This window comes from Callorhinus ursinus, unplaced genomic scaffold (genome assembly GCF_003265705.2).
Source record: "Callorhinus ursinus isolate GAN/ISIS: 27379988/994484 unplaced genomic scaffold, GSC_fseal_2.0 scaffold71, whole genome shotgun sequence".
In the NCBI taxonomy this organism is placed as follows: domain Eukaryota; kingdom Metazoa; phylum Chordata; class Mammalia; order Carnivora; family Otariidae; genus Callorhinus; species Callorhinus ursinus.
Window position 1 is genome coordinate 704,540 of NW_027397133.1, and position 20,402 is coordinate 724,941.

The 20,402-nt window shown below is 48.4% G+C and overlaps 2 protein-coding genes across 3 annotated transcripts; both read left to right on the plus strand.

Moving 5' to 3' along the window:
* The first annotated feature begins 993 nt into the window (after window positions 1-993).
* KLK8 (kallikrein related peptidase 8) lies at window positions 994-6,914 on the plus strand. The gene is made up of 6 exons (XM_025849728.2): window positions 994-1,089; window positions 1,519-1,596; window positions 2,090-2,249; window positions 2,405-2,664; window positions 5,235-5,368; window positions 6,759-6,914. The coding sequence occupies exons 2-6, from the start codon at window positions 1,527-1,529 to the stop codon at window positions 6,912-6,914; spliced, it is 780 nt and encodes a 259-aa protein (XP_025705513.1). The 5' UTR covers window positions 994-1,089; window positions 1,519-1,526.
* Window positions 6,915-15,808: 8,894 nt separating this feature from the next.
* KLK7 (kallikrein related peptidase 7) lies at window positions 15,809-19,255 on the plus strand. Of its 2 annotated transcripts, none has more exons than XM_073886474.1 (5): window positions 15,809-15,881; window positions 16,334-16,493; window positions 16,609-16,856; window positions 17,061-17,197; window positions 18,720-19,255. In XM_073886474.1, the coding sequence occupies exons 1-5, from the start codon at window positions 15,809-15,811 to the stop codon at window positions 18,873-18,875; spliced, it is 774 nt and encodes a 257-aa protein (XP_073742575.1). In that variant the 3' UTR covers window positions 18,876-19,255. The 2 variants fall into 2 exon arrangements, with proteins under 2 accessions (XP_073742575.1, XP_025705514.1); XM_025849729.2 differs by having other exon boundaries at window positions 15,809-15,878; window positions 16,340-16,493.
* The last annotated feature ends 1,147 nt before the right edge of the window (window positions 19,256-20,402 follow it).

Consider the following 20,402-nt stretch of genomic DNA (forward strand, 5'->3'; position numbering starts at 1 on the left):
GCGCGGAGCCGCGCCGTCCGTCTGCCTGCGTTGTGGGATGAAGGAAGGGCCAAGTGTGGGCGGCGGTGGGCAGACAGGGAACCGCCACCGTACAGCAATTCCCCCTTAATCCCCTAGTAGGACCTACCTAAAGTCTGTCTCCATCAGCCCTATTGCAGCAAGGCCGCTGGGCTCTGCTTGGGCTGGTCCCGTCGCCGCCAGGGGAAGGGGAAACCAGGTCACGGTGCCTCCCAAACCTGCCTTCCCAGATCCCGGACCTCTCCGGGGCAGCGGGCGGGGCCCGATCCGCCCTCAGAAGACTCATCTTTCTTCCATTTCCAGTTAGTGGCAGCAGCCCCCTTCTCCCACAAGAACCCAGGCTCCAAGTCACTCCTAAAAAGACTTAAGAATTCAGCCCTTAACCCCCTTCTCCCTCAAACTAAAACTTAAGGCCAGTCCCCCCGCCCCCGACCCAAAAGTTCGGGTCCCCGTCCCCCTCCACCGTCAGACTCAGGAGTCCAGAACCCCATTCCTTCCCCTCCCAGGTCCAGGAGTCCAGACACAACCTCCCTTCCCTCAATTCAGGGGTCTGGGCCCCCAGTTCCTATTCCCTCAGACCTACAGTCTGGAATCCCAGCCCCCTCCTCCAGACCCAGAGTTCAGGCCCCCAGCCCCCTCCTCTCTCAGACCCAGGATTCCGGGCTCCAGCTCCCTCCTCCCTCAGACTCGGGAGTTCAGACCCCCAATCCCTATCTTCCCTGGACCCTGAGTCCAGGTCCCCAGCCCCCTCCCTCCGAGCCAGTTGTCCAGGTGTCTGGCCCCAGAAGTCACAGCACTGACGTCCTTCTCTTCCAAGCCTGAGGAGTTCCAGATCCTAGCCCCCCCCCCCCCCCCGTTTCCCTTTCAGCCCCTCAGCCCCTCCTCACTCATACACAGTGTTCCAGTTCCCTGATGCTCCGTGGGCTCCAGAACGGGAGGAGGCGGAGCGGAAGGCGGGGATTCCCAGTTAAAAGCCTCCAGAACCTAGTACCAGGCAGACGGAGCTGAAATACTGGGGCCTCTTCCTCTGGGTCTGAATCAGTCGGTGACCCCGCCCCTGGATTCTGCAAGGTGAGATGCCAAAGTTCTCAGACACAGGCATCAGGCCCCGGGGGGCCCTGCTCTCCCAGGGCCCAGGACCCCAATCTCAGACCCCTTCCTCCTTCAAGACTTAGGAATCTGGACCCTGGCCCCCTCCTCCCCAAGACTTAGGAATCTTAACTCCAAGTTCCCTCTTCCTTCAGATCCAGGAGTCCGGGACTCTAACTCTCCCATTCCTGGGAATGTAGGAATCCAGCCTCTACCTCCTTTCCTCAGATTCAGAAATCTGTGGTCTGCCCCCTTCTTCCTCAGACCTAAGAAGATGGGTCCCCAGGGGGCCCCCCTCCAGCAAGACCCAGAAGAATGGCTCCAGATGCTCTGCCCCCTTATTTCAAGTTTCTCCTAGGAGTCAGGGCTCCTCCCTCATCATTTCTCAGCCCTGCCTTCTCCATCTCCCAGACCCCACCATGGGATATCCCTCACCTGCTGCAGTCTGGACCTGGATGTTCCTGTTCTTGCTGTTGGAAGCCTGGGCAGGTGAGGGGTGCCTGGTGGGAGCCCGTGGGAATGCCTTGGTAGGCGCTTGTGATAGCATGCGGGGGGGATGTGGAACATGTGATCACACGTGGGAACTTCTTTGAGCTTTCCTGAGGGTGGATGGAGGCATACACACATAGCAGTGGGTAGGAGTGTGTCAGATTATGCTGCATGTTGCATGAGTACACCAAGCTGGCAGGGCTCCTTGCTGAGTGGTGCAGATATACACAGTATACGGGGCATGTGGACGCATGTGGGAACATGTGGAAGCATGCTCGGGTGTGTGACTCAGTGTGACTCATGGGTTTCAATGAGTGGACGTGTGCATTTGTGTGGCAGCCTGCGCAAGCTGGGGGCCTCACATTCCCAGTGTGGACATGTGAGGAGGCAGGCAGAGAATGTGCCGCATGTCATTTTGAACCCACAGTGGGTTTTCCTGGCCTCTGCACTGCCCCAGGGGGTGACGATCCAAACTCTCTCCCTCCTGCTGCAGGACACGTGAGGGCACAGGGGTCCAAGGTGCTGGGCGGCCAGGAATGTGAGGCCCATTCGCAGCCTTGGCAGACAGCCTTGTACCAAGGCATCCGGCTGCTATGCGGGGGTGTCCTCATCGATGACAACTGGGTCCTTACAGCAGCCCACTGTAAAAAACAGTGAGTGGATGCCTGGGGCAGAGGTGGGCTGGGGCCTGGGGAAAGGGGAAAGAAGAGAGCTGGAGACTGAGCCTCTGAAAGAGGAGGGCTGAGGGAGGAGGGGGCTGGGTTCCCAGACTCCTGCCTGGGTCCCAAATTACTTTCCACCATTACAGGAAGTACACAGTACGCCTGGGGGATCACAGCCTGAAGAATAAGGACAGTTCAGAGCAAGAAATGGCTGTGGCTCAGTCCATCCCACACCCCTGCTACAACCGCAGCAGTGAGGACCACAGCCATGATCTCATGCTCATCCGACTGCGTGGTCGGGCATCCCTGGGGCCCAAAGTGAAGCCCATCAACCTGGCGGATCACTGCCCTGAAGCTGGCCAGAAGTGCACCATCTCGGGCTGGGGCACCGTCACCAGCCCCCGAGGTAGTAGGAGGGAGAGGAGGAGCTGGCTGGCCCAGTGGACCTCAAGCCATTGGCAAAGCTTTGCCTCTAGAAGGAGATAGAGAAGGGACAGTGATTGTGAGGTTGAGATTCACAGGTGGCCCATGTTGGAAACCTGAAAGGCCATAATATTAACAGGACTGGTGGGAGAAAGAAAGCAAAATAGCAGATTGTTAAACCTGGTTTCCAAAAAATGGATGGGTGAATGAGTGGATAAAGGATGCATGCCTCCTTGGGGTGCCTGGGTGGCTCCATCGGTTGAGTTCAGGTCTCGATCTTGGTTCAGGTCTTGATCTCAAGGTCCTGAGTTCAGGCCCCGACTTGGGCTCCACACCCAGCTTAAAAAAAAAAAAAAAAAGAATGCATGCCTCCTTCACGGTGGAGAGTACCATGTTTTGTTTTGTTTTGTTTTGTTTTTTTAAGATTTTATTTATTTGAGAGAGAGTGAGAGAGAGCATGGGGGGAGAAACAGAGGGAGAGAGGGAAGGAGACTCCTCGCTGAGCAAGGATCCCAACTCGGGACTCAATCTCAGGACCCTGGGATCATGACCTGAGCTGAACGCAGACCCTTAACTGACTGAGCCACCCAGGCGTCCCATGGAGAGCACCACGTTATGAAATCTTTCATTGCACAGGATTTTCTATAATCTTCTTAACAGACTTGGGATATTTGGGCTCCTCAGTGGCCCAAGAGAATAAGCTCCTAAGCATCTTCTCCCTTTTGAGCCCATGATTCCTGGCGCCAGAGACTCTCTTCCTTCACACCCAGGAATCCAGTCCCTTCCTCTCCCAAGACCCACTGTCTAGGTCTCCAGCTCCCTCCTCACTCTGGACCCAAAGTCTGGACCTCCATTGAAGTTCTCCTTTTGGGACTTCAGGGTCCAGGCAACCCTTACCCTACTTCACAGTGAAAGAATTGAGACTCAGCTCAGAGAGGCATGTGATTCACCAGGAAATCCAGGATTTTCCAAGCAAAGACAGGATTCAGATCCCTGCCTGTCTGACTCCTCCTTCTAAGGGGACAATGGGATGCTGTGGAAACCCATCTGCTCATGAATCAGTCAGGTCATTTCAAACCATGGCTCTGCTCTTTCTTCTGGGCAAGCCCCTTCCCATCTCTTGCCTCATTTTCCTCATCTGCAAAATGATGGATTTTTAAGATTAGATAATAGATTTTAGGTAATAGATAATAGATTTTTAAGCTCCATAGGGCTCAGGTTAAATCTTTTTTCTTCATTGTGTGTTCTCAGTGCTCAGGATGGTACCTGGTACACAGTAGGTACTTGACAAATATTTGTTGAATGAATGCATGGATAAATGAATGATGGAACAAATGAACATATCCCTTTCTTTTTTTTTTTTTTTAAAGATTTATCTATTTATTTGAGAGAGTAGGGGGAGAGGCAGAGGGAGAGGGAGAGAGAGAATCTCAAGCAGGCTCCACACTCAGCTCAGAGCCCAATGTGGGGCTCTATCCCATGCCCTGTGACCATGACCTGAGCCAAAACCAACAGTCAGATGCTTAACTGACTGAGCCACCCAGGTGTCCCCATATACCTCTTTCAAAAAGCTATTGTGAGTTCAGACTTCTCACAATCAATGAGATTGTGAAGTATACAGCTTCTGGAACATAGAGGTCCCAGATAGAAGTTTTCCCCCCTCAAGTCAATTGCTTAAAGTTTAATAAGAAAGATTAATTCCATTTTCTTTCTTTTTTTATTGAAGTATCGTTGGCCACAACATTCTGTTAGTTTTGTGTGTAAATACAATGACTGGACATTTGTATACACTGCAAACTGATCACCACAATAAGTCTAATTACCATCTGTCACCATACAAAGTTGTAACAATATTATTGACTATATTCCCTGTGGTGTACGTTACATGATTAATTCCACTTTTAGTCATTAATTCAACATTTATTTGTGAACATTTAATTCCACTTTTAGTCGTTAATTCAACATTTATTTGTAAGCATCTGGTATACCCCAACTGCTTTACTGTGTGAAGTTTCTATCCTATGGAGTTGCATGCTAGGTGGGGAAAATCGATGATTAAAAAATACATATAAAATGAATTATTAGGCAGGGTTAAGTGCTAGAATGAAATATCATGGAGAGTAAGAGAATAGGGAGTGATGGAGGGGTGACGTCTCTAGGTCATGGAAGGCTTCTAAGATGAGGTGACTTTTGGAAAAAGTAGCATTTAGCTGAAATTGGGGACCTGATGGTCTGGGGTTGGAAAAATTGGAGAGACAAGGTCAGAGGTGTCATAAGGGGGCACCTCCATGTCTTCCAGTCACCTGATCCTTAATTTGAAAATTAGTGGAAAGAAACAGAAGGTAGGGTCCAACATCCCTTCTCTAGATGTTGGAAAGGAAACAGCAGGGGCCATGGCTTTGTTTAATGTGGTGAGAAGTGATGTACCCTGTGAAATGTGTCAGAAAACTCTCCTGTGCAGCCGTGGATGTACAGAAGGGAGATTAGACCCAGACAGGATTGAGGATGAAAATGGTTGCTCTCTCTGGGAACTTACAACCTCTGCCCCCTCAGAGAATTTTCCTGACACCCTCAACTGTGCAGAAGTAGAAATCTTTCCCCAGAAGAAATGTAAGGATGTCTACGCCGGGCAAATCACAGATGCTATGATTTGTGCGGGCGACAGCAATGGGGCTGATTCGTGCCAGGTGAGTGACTTTTGAAACTCCCTTCTTCCCTTGTCCCTCACCCCCCACAGAGGCTCGAGGCTTGGCGGTAGGGTGACCTCAAAGAGTTAGTATCCAGAGAGGTTACCCCTATCTCTAGAGTGGGAAACAGGTTCAGAGAAGGCCACACTCTCTTTGCAGATCACACTGCACAGGGTTCAGGAATGTTGAATTGTTGCTATCATTTTCCTGGGAACCCTTGTCTTCAGGATGGGGTGCAGAGAGGGGAGGGGTAAGAGTGTAAGAGATGTCCATGAGGGAAAGACTCTGAGGCTAGAGGGTTTGCAAGCTCCCTGCTCCCTTCCTCACCAATAGTTTTGGGATTTTGTGCTGACTCTACCACTGACTAGGTAGAGTCTTTTTTTTGTCTTCCCCACTTTTCTTTGGGACCTGACTGGGTTCCTTAGCATGGCTGCCTTCTATGATTGGTCCCTCGGGGAGCAATGCTCTCTTGCCAACTGGGTAGGGAATGGTGCCATTGACTTTAATGGTCCCTCGACAAACTCCCCATACCCAAGATAACAAATCTTGGGATTTGCCATAGTTATAACACTCTCATTCTTATTGGCTGCATTTGGGTCCTCAGGACTCCCCCAGGTTTGCCCCCTTCATGGAAGCTTCACCCCCTTTGCTAATGATTGGTCCTTGAAGACAATGCTTCAGGCTTTCTTCCCCATTGGCCAGGAATGAAGTCATTTCCATCAGTGTCGTCCCATGAAATCTAATTTCTCGGAATGGTTTTGGTTCCATAGAGACATGATTCCCAAAAGACTTTGTCCCTTGCATGTGTGTGTGTGTGTGTCCATAAGAACTCTGCTCCTTCCTCCTATGTTTGGTAACTGGAATCAAAGATCTTTTTTTTTTTTAAAGATTTTATTTATTTATTTGAGAGAGAGAGAATGAGAGACAGAGAGCATGAGAGGGAAGAGGGTCAGAGGGAGAAGCAGACTCCCTGCTGAGCAGGGAGCCCGATGCGGGACTCGATCCAGGGACTCCAGGATCGTGACCTGAGCCGAAGGCAGTCACTTAACCAACTGAGCCACCCAGGCACCCTCAAAGATCTTTTCACCATTGACTGGGAATGGAGACATCAGCTCAGTTCCCTCCACGGAATCCTCACTGTCTTCTAACTGGTTTAGACCTTTGAGACACCATTCTCTTCCCTCCTATTCCAGGATTTCCCCCATTGCCCTAGGACATCCGGTCTGTGTCCCTATACGTGTAGCCCCACCCTTCTTTCTCACCACTGGCCCCAGGGTACAATGCTCTTATCCCTATTGGCTAGAGGGAACCAATCGTGCTACAGAACTAGTACTAACTTCTGGGTACCGCAGGGCATCTTAGGTGAAAGTATTCTACTCTCCCCATCCAGGGAGATTCCGGGGGTCCGCTGGTGTGTGGTGGTGTTCTCCAGGGCATCACATCCTGGGGATCGGACCCCTGTGGGCGGCCCGAGAGACCTGGTGTCTACACCAACATTTGCCGCTACTTGGACTGGATCAAGAAGACCATAGGCAGCAGGGTTTGATGCTAGGACAAGCTTTGGACGCTCTTCAATAAAACTCACAACTCATCCTGGCTCCTTGCCTGTCTATGCTTTGGCCCTGTGGGGAGGGATGGAAGGATGGGGGTCTGCGCCTTGCTGAGAGGCTTGATGGGAGGTCTATAGAGACCAGGATCCCCATGGCCACTCTTGGCTATCACCACTGCCTGGAGTGATCCCCTTTTTCTAGAAAGGCTTGGAGGAATGGGAAGTTAATTTCAGGGGGGAAGACACACAAGGATCTCCAAATATCCAATGGGCTGGCCTGCAAAAGACAGATTTGAAAGAACTTCTGTTTCGTTTTTCTGAGCAGCTAAAGTGTTTCTAAGCTTTGAGACGAGAGTTCCCCTCCTCCATTATAAAATATGTAGAGCAGGGTACAGGAAATACATGAGCAGCTTAAATATGCACCCATGGAACCACCACCCAGATGAAGAAATAGAACATTGACAGCCTGCAAAACTCTTAGCGACAGATTCTTTTTCCTTAGGAGAAACAGAAATCTTTCTCACAGCTTAGAGCTTTTCTGCTGTGGTAGAAGGGAATGAGTCACTTCATTGCATGTGTCCAAATTGAAGTGTGGAGAAAAAGAGATTTGGGGGAGTTTTCATTAGAACAGAGGCTTAATGTAAGTTGTCTTGGGAAAGATGTGTGTGGAGGGGGTAGTTATTGTAAGGATATAAATACATTGCAACAGGATGGGCACTGGCTCCCCTCTATCTCATCTCTCTTCACCTGTTTCAATCCTTTCTTGCTACCAACCTTCTAACTCATTGACTCTCTGACGCCTTTCTCTCCTTCATGCCTCTGCATTTTCATAATGTTGGCTCGCTCATGCGCTATTCCAGTCTCTCTCCTTACTTCACAACCTCAGAACTTCACTTTCACCTACCACCAACAGCTTCACTGTCCCAGGATTTCCCAGATTATATTCTCATGCAAGAGAATCCAATTGGTCCAGGTGAACTTTCCTCCTTCAGCCGGCCACATGATAGGTTACTGAATGGCCAATGGTTTGACTGCATTCTGTTCAGGTGGCCAGTCCCAGCCAATCAGTGGATATTTAGAGTCAGGTGACAGGAGATGTCTCTCCCGTCCTGGGCTGTGGGTGGGACTGTTCTCCACAAGTGGTGTGGGTGTGCAAGAGGCCTCTCATGCATCAACTTCTGTCCTCCGTGAAAGTTCCCAGAATACCAGACATCTTTTTTTTTAAGATTTTATTTATTTATTCATCAGAGACAGAGAGAGAGAGAGAGAGAGAGAAAGAGGCAGAGGGAGAAGCAGGCTCCCCCCTGAGCAGGGAGCCCGATGCGGGACTCGATCCCAGGACCCTGGGATCATGACCTGAGCTGAAGGCAGATGCTTAACCATCTGAGCCACCCAGGTGCCCCAGAATACCAGACATCTTGATGAAAACTTTCGGGCTTGGTAGTAAACTCCTGGAACTGGGGATGCATTTTTGGAGGTGATACTCAAGGGTCATCTTGGTCTAAAGAATTGTTTTAGAATTTTTATTATGAACAATTTCAAACATACATAAAATACTATGGGAACCCTTGTATACCACCATCCAACTCAATCAAAACCAATCCTTTCACCTATACTACACACTTCCCTAATGCCGGAATATTTTGAAACTAATGGTGACCAACCTATTGTTCTTAAATATTTTGTCATATGTTTCTAAAAAAGGGTATGGCAAACTAAAGCCAATGGGCCAAATCCCAAGAGCTAAAAATAGCTTTTACTACTCGATTTGATGACAGGGAGCATTAATTTTGAACTCTAATTAAGCCAGATGTTATCCTCCCAAAATAGTTCCATTCTGCTCATTAACAGACCTGTATGACAAAAATTGGTAACAAATGATTATTACTGTATTTTGGATTTCATCAATAAAATTGGAAATTTATTTTCCAGTTTTCTCTCTTGTTGTAAGTAGTTATATAATATCCTCAATTTTATCTCATGGTCTGCAAAGCCTAAAATATACACTCTTTGGCTCTTTTTTGAGAAAAGTTTGCCAACTCCAGCTCTAAAATCTAGATTATTTTAAAACATAAACACCTTACATTATCAAGGCTTTACAGAGTTAGTAATAATTCCTTAATATCACCCAGTATCCAGGTGGTATTTAAATGGGGGGGAAAAAACAGACAACAGACAACACTTGAAAATTGATTTATAGTATTAAGGAGGGGCATGGCTGAGGTCAAGGGGGAAGAGACTGGTCCAAGGTCAACCAGAAATTAAGGAATAGGATCGTGGACTATGGAATCTGGGAGAAAATCAGAACACCAGGCATGGACAAAAGCTGGAAGGATCTACTTAGTCAGGGAGCTTTTGGATAGCAATGTCAGAGCCCCAGTTAGAACTGGCTTATATGCAAGAGGGGATGGTTGGCTTAGGTGCTTAGGAAGGTTATGGGGATGGTTCATGATGTCAGAATGGTACACGGGTACCAGAGTCTCAAGTACTTGAAATGGTGACTTAAGCCAATCAGATCTCTCACACATGCTGTTGCTCTCTCTCTCTCTCTCTGTGGCACTTTCTGTCACTCTGCCTACTTCTCCCTGCCTTTATTTTTCTTTTTGGTGTGTGTGAGTTGTTTCTCATTTCTGCTTGTCTCTTTCCTTCTTCTGTGGATCTCATTCTAGCCTCTGTAGACAGACGTTTTCAGATGGAGAGAACACAGCAGCTACTGACACATCCAATTAAGCAAACACAGCAGAAACAAAGATCTCCATTCTCCTGGCATCTTGGTATTACTCCCAGGGAAGAACTCTGATTGGTTCAGTTTGAACTGAGCCCACCCCTTGGATCAATCTTTGTTGTCAGGGAGGAGGCAATGCTCTTGTTGGCTTGGCCTGGGTCGTGCATCAATCCCAGTGGTTGGGTGGGCAGATGGGAGGGATTGGAGAACTATGATTGACATTTTTACCAGAACTATGTGAAATGAAAGAGCAGCTTCCCAGAAGAAGTGGGGAGCTGTTCTTGAAAGAAGAGGGAAGGGAATCCAGGAAGTCAGAAACAATGGGTCTTCAGAACCCAAGGGCTGAGTCAGGAGGTTCCAGGGTCACAGTGTCCAGGATCCCTCAGGGCAAGGCACAGCTGACAGGATAACCAGATGCCAGTTCTCAGGTGTGATCATGAGCTGAAGGATGAGTCATCAGGCAATGGTTCAGGACACAAGTTTGAGGGCGAGGGAGGTATGAGGCTGGGTATCTGTGTGGGACTTCAGAACAGGCATTGGTGCTAAACACAAAGGGCACAGGAGGGCTGGGGTTTGACAGTCTCACCAATGTCGGGGTAGGCATCATTAATAGTCCCATAGGGTTCCAAGTCCATTCTGAGCCATATGAGACTTTAAGGGTGTGTGACAGTGTCCCTGGAAAGTTTTCTTCTCAGACTGTGGGTCTGTACAACTGTGATACCATGGGCAATCCTCAGCATTTGAATTCTGCCTCTTCTGACTCCTCAGCTATATGACTTTGATCAAGGGATCTCACCTCTTTTAAAACTCCATTTTCTCATCTATGTAATGGGGAAGACTGTCCTCACTTGGACCCATGTGAGGAATAGAGATGAGTTCTGAGAAATGTCTGACACATCACACAGCAGGTATACAAGGAATGGAAGCTGCTTCATTCTGGTTGACAGGGTAAGGGAGCTAATATTAACTCAGTGTATGCTATGTGTACATCCACTTCCTTTTCATAATTTTATTTTATCCTCCCATTTACCTTAAGAAGTAAATTTTTCTCTCCCCCACTTTATTTTTTTAAAGATTTTATTTATTAGAGAGAGAGAGAGAGAACATGAGTGGGGGGGAGTGGAAGAGGGAGAGGAAGAAGTAGACTCCCCACTGAGCAGGGAGCCTGACGCAGTGCCTGCTCCCAAGACCCCGAGATCATGACCGGAGCCAAAGGCAGACGCCCAACCAACTGAGCCACCCAGGTGCCCCACTCCCCACTTAAAAGAGGGGCAAAGTGAAGCTTAGAAAAATTAAGTCACTTACCTGAAATCACAGGGCAAGCAATTAGGATTCACACCTGGTTTGGTCTGACTTGTGAGTCCAAGTTCTTTTACTCACACCCCATGGCTGATTGGCACAGGGATCAAGGAAAGACTGAGTCTAGGGTTGGCAAATCGGTGGATGACGGTAGTTTGCAAACTACTATTTGTTTAAGTACCTCCTATGTTCCCTGGTCTGGGCTGGGTGTTAAAGAAAACACCAATGAACACCAGACTCGTTCCTTCTGTTCATGAAGACATGTTTAACAACAAAATCAGATTAAATAATTAAGAACACAGAAAAACAGATATGCAGAGCGTAGCAGAGGAGAAGTTCTGGGTTTGTAAGAGTGGACAACAGGGCTCCAGAGGAGTGTAGCTCCCTTCCTCTTTCTGACAGAATGCTGATGAGGCAGGGGGATGAAGAGAGAATCCAGGGATAGAGATTTGGGCAGTAGATAACACATTGGAAGTCTTGCTAAAATTCCTCTCCTTAGGAAGCTGAGAGGGAGAGATACAGATTACTGACTCGTGGGGATATGAAGTCAAGTGGACTGGGGTCTACCTCTACTTGGCTGGGGAGCCCAAGTCAGGAAGGCTGACACCCCTCAAGGCCAGGGTCCTCCTGTGGAATTGGTGGGGTCAATAGTCTGAGTTTGGGGGTCTCATTATGGATTTGATGAGAGTAAGTGTCTCAGAAAGTTTGGGGACTTAGCTTGAATTTAGTCAGTATGGGGTCACTGTTAGTATGCTGTCTGCTGGTATACTTTATTTCAGAGTTTGTGTGAAATAAAGGGTCAAGGTGGTGTGTGGAGTTAGGAAAATGAAGATGGGATGGGGAAAGAGTCGGACATGGAAGTGAATATGAAATTTCAGGTAGAAATTGGGTTGGAGATGAGATAGAGCTGGAACTGGAGTCAGAGTGTTAGGATTGGGATGAGTTGGGGATGAGTTAATAGCGATGTCAGTGTGGGCTTCCTGGAATATTACTATAGTCTCGGATGGACACTATAATTTGAGTTGTGCATGGGTCAGGCTTGGGACTGAGGCTCTGGTGATATTCAGTTTTGGGTCAAGATTGAGTTTGGTTTTTGTTTAGGGATTCAGGGTTTGGGTCAAAGTTTAAGGTTGGTTGAGGTGGGAGTTGTAGCTCGAGCTGACATTTGGAATCAGGGACTTGGTCAGGAACTAGATTCCAAGTTGAGGTATAAGTTAGAACTGGGTAAGGATAAAGCGGAGTTGAGGGTTAGGTTTGGGTATGAGTTGAAGTTTCAGGTTAAGACTTGGGCTTGTGTTATGATTGGTGTTGAGAACTCTGTCACAGCAAGGATTGGAGTTAGAATTATACTTGAAGCCAGAGACTGAGATCTTTCTCACCCTCTCACAAACACTTGATCGTATCTGAACAGGGCTTCTCAATGAATGGCACCACCATCCATTGAGCAAGAGACCTTGAAGTCTTAACATCTGACTCCCTCACCACATCCTACATTTAATCCATCCCCGAGGCCTGTTGATTCTCTTTCCTAAGCACATATTGGATCCATCCACTTACTGTCATCTCCACCTCCTAAATAGCCTTATCTAAGTCACCGTCATCTCTCATCTGGACTATAGCAATGGTCTTGTTATGGGTCCGAATCCCCTTAAAATCCATCCTTCATATAGCAGGTAGAGTGACATTTTGCAGATACAAACCTTGTTATGTCACTTTTCTGACTAGAGTTCAAGTGGTTCACCATCATCCACAGGATAAAGTCAAACTCGCCATGACATGTTCTTCATCGTCTGGGTTCCAGCCAACCCTCAGTCTCTGAACTCCAACCATAACTCCCATTCCAGGACTTTTGCACATGCTATTTCCTCTAAATGATGTACTCTCTAGTCTGCTCCCATTTTATTCTAGTTAATGTTTATTGTTCTTTCAACTCTCAGCCTATTGTCAATTCCTGGGTCCAAGTCCCTAGGAAGTGTTTTGATAATACCCTGTGCCTTTCCTTAAGAGCACACATTATACTTGTAATTTTACATTTGTTTATGAATTATTTATCTTTCTTTTACCCTAGACTGTCATCTCCTTTAGAGAAGGGACTCTGTCCAGGTTTGTGCGCCATTGTGTCCTCAGCATCTAGCCCAGCCTGGTATACAGCTGGTGCTCAGTATGTATTTCTTAAGTGCATAGAGGATTGGATCTGAAAGACTGTGTGGGTCGGGGGCTGGGGGAGTAGTTCTCTAGTTGGATTGGAGGTAGGCGTGGTTTGTTGATTACTGTGGCTTCAAGATACAGATTTAAGTAGAATTGGGTTTGGATTCATGGTTTAGGATCAGATTTGAATTTAACCCTTGTGGTCTTAGCAAGGAAGATTTTGGCTCTAGGAACCAAATACTCTGAATCAGATAGGAAGCCCAAAGAAGTCATAGGATGAGTAGCCACCATAGCTGGTTAATTCACTAGCTCAGAGACCTCACCAAAGACCCCAATTATCTCCATCTCTCTGTTTGGCAGCCTTCACTGTTTCGGCTTGGTCTGCCAGCCACTTTGCTCCATAGTTCCTGGAGGGCTGCCACGGTTCCATAATTTACATCAGGGACATCATCTGGCAGAAGAAAAGAGAACTCTTCAGATGTCTCTTTTGAAAACAAGACAGTCTTTTCCAGAAGTGCCCCAGTGATCTTCATCTCATGCCTCATTGTCTCTCATGTCTATTTCTAAGCCAGTCACTGACAAGCAGAATATGGGTTTCATGTTTGGCGCAGTAAAACTTATCATCATGATAAGGACAAAAGATTATCCAAGCAAGATGAAGGTGTTCAAAGAAAGGCAGAAGGAGCAAACAATAGCCCCTATTATGGGTCAGATTATGGAACGAAGGTAGAATTGGGTTTGGATCAGCACTGAGATAAGATTTGGGCTGATAGCTGAGGAACCGATTACATTTTGGAAATCTGATTTAGAAGTTGGGGTCAATTCCATTTTTAGGAATTTGCCTTCAAGTAATAATCGGACAATGTCCCATCTTACTCAAAGTGAAAGCTAAAGTCCTACATTGGTCTTCAAGACTCTATGTCATTTGAGTCCTGTTATGTCTCTGATCTCGACCTCCATTGTCTCCCTTGCTCATTCAGCTCCACTCAAAAATGTCTTCCCTGTTAGAACATTCTAGTCACACCCCTTGCCTAATTCACCTGCCTATTTGCTCTGCCTGGAACTCACTACCCACAAGTAGTTACTTGGATCCATTCACCACCTCCTTCAAGATTTTGCTCAAATATTACCTTCATATGGAGTCTTTCCAATCATCATTCCAAATATTAATCACCCCAGGGATCTCTGAGAGTGGAGAGAACCAATAACTCCCTATCCCTCTTCCCACTTATATTTTTCTCCATGGCACTTCCCACCACCTAACAAATAATATATTTTATGTACTTATTTTTGTATTCATGGTCTCCACAGTAGGAGAGCCTCTGTGAAGGAATTTTTATCTGCTTTGTTGACTGCTTGCTGTGTCCCCAGGAGCAGAAGAATTTCTGGCAGAGTAGATGTTCCATGAATACTTGAACAAACACAGGAGCAAAGACGAATGTACAAAGAAGTTCATTCCAGCATTATTATAATGAAAACTATCCAAAATACACGAATTTGAAACACATTACATAAATCATGGTTCATCCGTAGAATGGAATACTATGCAATTCTTAGGAAGAAAGAGGAAATTATCTAAATATACTAAAAGGAAAAATTGTTCAAGGTATTTTACAGAGAAAAAAAGTTCTATCACATAATACTTAAGTATGGAGTTCTTTGTTATAAATACACAATACGACAGAAATCTGTGTATAATATAAGAACACAGACTAAATTGATAATATGGAACATTTAGTAGGGTGGGATTAGGGAAAGCACTCTCTTTTTAATTCATATCCTTATATCAGGGCTGGGAGTGGGTTCAGGCTCAAAGACACCATCGGGATCCAGCCTGGACAAATTCCCACAGGCTGGTCTGAATTAGGGTACAGGGTGTAGGCCACCCCTGAGAGGGAATGAGGACAAGAAAATGGCCCCAGAGGAGGACACTCCCTGAGCTCTGCAGTTCCTTCCTCCTCCTCCTGAGGCCCCCCTCAGAACCAACACCTGGTCTCATCTGTAGCAGCCACCAGGACGGAGGGCCCGAATGGGCGGGGCGAACTAGCTGGGTACCGCCCGGCCCCGGCCTGGAGTGGGAGGGTGGAGAAAGAATTGAGTGTGGCCAATTGCTTTCGCGGCCTCAGGGCTTCGAGATAACTGCGAACGCAGGATGGGGGCGTCTCAGAGCCGGCTCCGCCTGCACCCCAGGGCGCTGGGGCGGGCGTGGGGACGGGGGTGGTATAAGAGGGCCGCGCTGCACAGGGCTGGACACGCTTGGCTCCCAACTGAGACTGGAGCCAAGATCACATCAGACCTTCCGGAGGTGAGAAGGGGCCTCATTTGGGGTGCGGGACGAGGCTGGCTGGACAGCTGGCTCCTGCTTCTAAGGGGAGGGGGTGGCTGGAATCCTGGTTATGAGAGACGAAGGACTGGAGGTCTGGAATTTGGTATCTGTTAGGGAAGATCTAGACTTGCGGATGAGGAGGGATGGAACAGATTGCTGAGATTCCTGAGTCCCGGGCGGGGGGGTGGGGGGCGGCGGGGGGGCGGGGAGGGTCTGGAGGCCTGGCCTCCTGGATCTGAGTAGGGGAAGAACTGGGGATTTGGACTTCTAGGTCTGGTGTAGGAGGGGCTGGACTTGGACTCCTGCTACCTGAACTCTTTGTCCTTCCCAGCCCCCCGCAAAAGAGACCCTTGCTTTGCCTGGCAGTCCCCGGAGAGGCTGAGAGAGGCCACCATGGCAGGATCCCTTCTCTTGCCCCTGCAGATCCTACTACTGACCTTAGTCCTGGGATCTGCTGGCCAAGGTGAGGGCTGGACTGGGAGGTCTGACCTCACCCCTGGGGCCTCCCATTGTCCCTGCTGATCCCCCCTCTCTCCAAGGATTTCCTGGGTCAGAACCCTCCCCCTGCTACAGCTTCCTCCTAGGAAGACAAGACTTTTCTACCTCCTGTCCCCTTTCTTCCTGCTTCCTTCGGACTCCTGGGGTCTCTGTGCCCTCCGAGCCATCTCCTGCACTCAGTATTGCTCCCATCAGCTTCTGTGGTTGCCTCCAGACAAGATGTTCTTCCTGGGTTTATGAGCAGGCTCCCTCTGTCTCTCTCCATCTCCACGTCTGGCTTTCTCTGTGCTGTTCTCTCTTTCTGCCTCTGCATTTCTCAAGCCTCTCTGTTTCTTTCCATCTTTCTCTCCAAATCCATCGGCTGCTTCTTCAGCCCCCTTAATGCTTGCTACCCATGTTTTCTCCCTTGTCTCTATCCAACCCAAGGTGACAAGAGCGGGGAGAAGATTATTGATGGAGTCCCATGTACAAGAGGCTCCCAACCTTGGCAGGTGGCCCTGCTCAGAGGCAATCAGCTCCACTGTGGAGGTGTGCTGCTCAATGAACAGTGGGTGCTCACCGCTGCCCACTGCATGATGAGGTACATGGCAGGGACACTGCAGCCCTCTCTTGGGGTCTCTGTCTCTCTCCCTTGAGGTCCCTGTCCCTTCTCCCAATCATAGTGTTTCTCTCTGAATGTCACTCTATTCTCCCAGTGAATACAACGTGCACATGGGCAGTGATCAGCTGGGTGATAATAGAGCTCAGAAGATCCGGGCCACAAGGTCATTCCGCCACCCCGGATACTCCACTCAGACCCACGTTAATGACCTCATGCTTGTGAAGCTAAGTAGACGAGCCAGGCTATCATCGAGTGTGAGGAAAGTCAACCTGCCCTCCCGCTGTGAACCCCCTGGGACCACATGCACCGTTTCTGGCTGGGGCACCACCACCAGCCCTGATGGTGAGGCTGCCTCTGGGACCCAAGAGCCCTGGCTCCTAACTCCTCCCTCAGACCCCGGAGACCAGGAGTCAGGCCCCATTTCATGACTTGAGTGTTGAGCCTCCAGCCCCCTCTTCCTTCAGGGTCCAAGGCTCTTCCTCTCTCCATCAGTACTCAGGGGGCCGCAGGCCCAGGCCTCTGACTGACCTCCCCTCTCCCCACCAGTGACCTTTCCATCAGAGCTCATGTGCACGGATGTCAAGCTCATCTCCTCCCAGGATTGCAAGAAGGTTTACAAGGACCTACTGGGAAAATCCATGCTGTGTGCTGGCATCCCCAACTCCAAGACCAACGCCTGCAACGTGAGAGTCAACCCATCCCCAGCCCCGGATCCCCTGTCTTTCCCTCCATCCAGAAATCTGTACACCTGACCTTGGTGCTGAGCAATTCCCTTGTACCCCCGCCCTACCCCAAGGCCTGTTTTCCTAGCTCTCTCTACCCTGCTCTCTGTCTGGGGCAGTAGTGGGAGCCCAGGAGGCTGACATGACCCTGGGGATGGGGCAGAATGGCGGTGGAAAAGATGGGGTTGGGACAGGCAGATGAGTAAGGCACTGGCTTGCAGGCCAAACTTCAAGTGCGTGCCAAGATAAATCATATTCTACTAATGCAACATTTTTAAAAATTAAAATCCATGCAAAAAGCCCATGATGAACAATATATCAGAATTTTGGATAAAGAGTCTTACTGAATTGTTCATTTGCTTCGGGCTACAGTAATGGTGCAACGCAGCACTGTACTGACGCTGTCTTTATCTAAGGTTGGGATACCGTGCTCATCATGGACTTTTTCATACTAAATTTGATTTTTTTCAAGCATTGCATTAAAATATTATTTATTGAAATTATTGAGACTTTGTGCCTGGAGCTGTCTCCACCTCATCCCAGGCCTGGTTTTAGGGAAGGAACTATCTCTCCCCCTCTTTGTTCCCCCTTCCTCATCTTTTTAACCTCCTCTCTGTATCTGAATGACATTGTCTTCCTCTCTTTGTTTGGGATCTCTCTCTCTCTCTCTGACCCCGTCTCCACCTGTGTCCATCTCTGCTCCTTCCCCACCCCCTACATTTCTGCTTCTCTATCCCCCTCCTCCTGCCTTCTCCTCTCCACCCTTCTTTCAGTACCCCACTCTCTTTGCTCACATCTGCACCCTCAGCTTTCAGGGGAGGTGGGTTGGTGTGTGTTAGAGATGGGGGGGATGGACAGGGATTTATGTCCTAGAGAGTGGGCGGCGGGGGTCCCCTTTCTCCCTAGTGAGGGCTGGCTTCATGAATATGCAAGCTGTGCAGTGGCACAGGGCTTCATACTCGGGAGAGTCCCACACAAGTGATTTAATGCACTTTTGTTGCTGTCTTGAATCTCTTAATAATTTTTGAACAAAGGGGGCTGCATATTCATTTTGCACTGTGGTTTTTGAATTATGTCGCCCGTCCTGCCCCTGCTTTCCAGGGCCACCCTGTCCCCCTTTCATGCTCAAGGGGCATGCACCCATTCTCTGGAGATAATGCACCTTCTCCCTCTGGCTTGGCGCCGAGTCCTTAAAGGTGGAAAGTAAATGGGGCTCCGACCCCCTGGAAGCTCCACCCCCTTCCAGTGATTGGTCCCATTGGCCGGGGCTCAAGCCAATGTCTTCAGAGAACTGGTTTGTTCTCTCCGTGACAACACTAACTCCTGTTCTCCTATTGGTGCCCAGAGACCATGAGTCTCTCCCATTGGCCAGGGTAGAAGTCCACGGTCTGGCAGGACAAAGAGGTGATAATTGCAGAGGTGGACATGTCCAGTGAATGGTGGTTGCTCGGAAGCGGAAGCTAATCTGCTCTTTCTTCTCCAGGGTGATTCAGGGGGACCACTGATGTGCAAAGGTACCCTGCAAGGCCTGGTGTCCTGGGGAACTTTCCCTTGTGGCCAACCCAATGACCCAGGTGTCTATACCCAAGTCTGCAAGTACGTCAGATGGATAAATGAGACCATGAGAAAGCATTGCTAATCTCTGCATCCCTCCCATCTCTCCATCCATACGCCCTCAACAAGAAATTCAGAGAAATAAGGATGTGATGAACTGTAGTCATATTTGACTTTACCTTTCCTCAAAGACGTATTAAAACCTCAACAATACGCCACATGTGTAAACCAATCAAGTTAGCCAAGACCTAAAACCAGCATGAAACGCGGAAACCTCAGTGCTGATAAAGACGCAGTGAGACCAGCACTCTCAACCGGTGGAATTGTAAATCGTGCCATTTTTATGGAAGGCAGTTTGGCATGGTGGATTGTGACCCTTATTTACCAGATCGTTGACCCTGTGATTCTAGCTGAGGAAGATACTACTCAAAAAAAAAAAAAAAAAAAAAAAAAAATCCAAAGTGTGGAGCAAGGTTTGAATTCATCACATTATTTGTCATAGCAAAACAGTGGAAACACTGAACGTGTCCCAAATTAGTGGATTGTTTATGTAAACAATAGGCCTGTTTGGGACAGGGATATTAGGAAGCTGTTCAGGATAATAACTTCGCAGAATTGTTAGTGTTATGCAAGAATGTTTGTGTTATATGATGGAACAAGAAAAAAGAAAGATACAAACGGGTATGTGACTCTAGCCGTGTAAAATGAAATGTTTACAGAATAAAATCTGAAAAGACACATTACTAACTCATGCGGTGGTAGTTGTGGGGTGCCTCCTTCCTTCCATTTCTGTTTCTGTAGATGTGCACTTCTGTAACTTGAAAATGAAGGGGGAAAGCTCTGAAGATCTGAGGCTGGGGACGAGGAACCCTTAAGAGAGGGAGAGACATCCGATTTTGAGCCCTCACCCTGCCTCCTGCCTAGAGACCTATTTCTATCCATTTCCCAGATTTCAGTTTTCTTCATCTGTAAAATGGGTTGGAGAAAGGAAGAGAAGTTTGGACAGGGAAGAAGGAAGGGCGGAGGGAGGAGATAATAAGCCTGTTTCATTGGGGTGGAAAAGGATATGAAAGTGTTCCTGAGTATTTCACAGGTGGCAAAACCAGAAGAGAGGGGTGTTTTCTGGACGGGTAGAGATGGCAGGTGGATGGGATACCAGGGTCCCACAGCAGCCCACCCAGAGTGAGAAAACGGCATCTGGGGTGCTAGAGGAAGAGGGGGCTGGGGATCTGGGTTGGTGGGCTCCTATTCTCAAAGAAGGAAGGGAAGGGACCTCTGGAAAGGAGGAGGGAGGAGTCCCCTGTGACTCAAAGCCTGGCTATGCCCTTGGCCTCCTACCATCAAAGGTTCCCTGGGCAGTCACACCTCAGACGCTGCTGACAGAGGGATCCTCTCCAGCCCAGGGCTCACCCTCTTGCCTGTCTTTCCAGTTTCTCCCCCAGAATTCTCAACCAGTGTCCTCCAGATCCTTCCCCTCTCATCTCATCTCCCTAGCAAGTCTCTCCTAGCCCCCCACTCCTCTACCCCTCCTCATATTGCAGAAATCCTGCAGCCACCAACTCCCTAAACACAGGAGGCAAAGCCCCTTCCTGGCACAAAACACAGGAGTCTA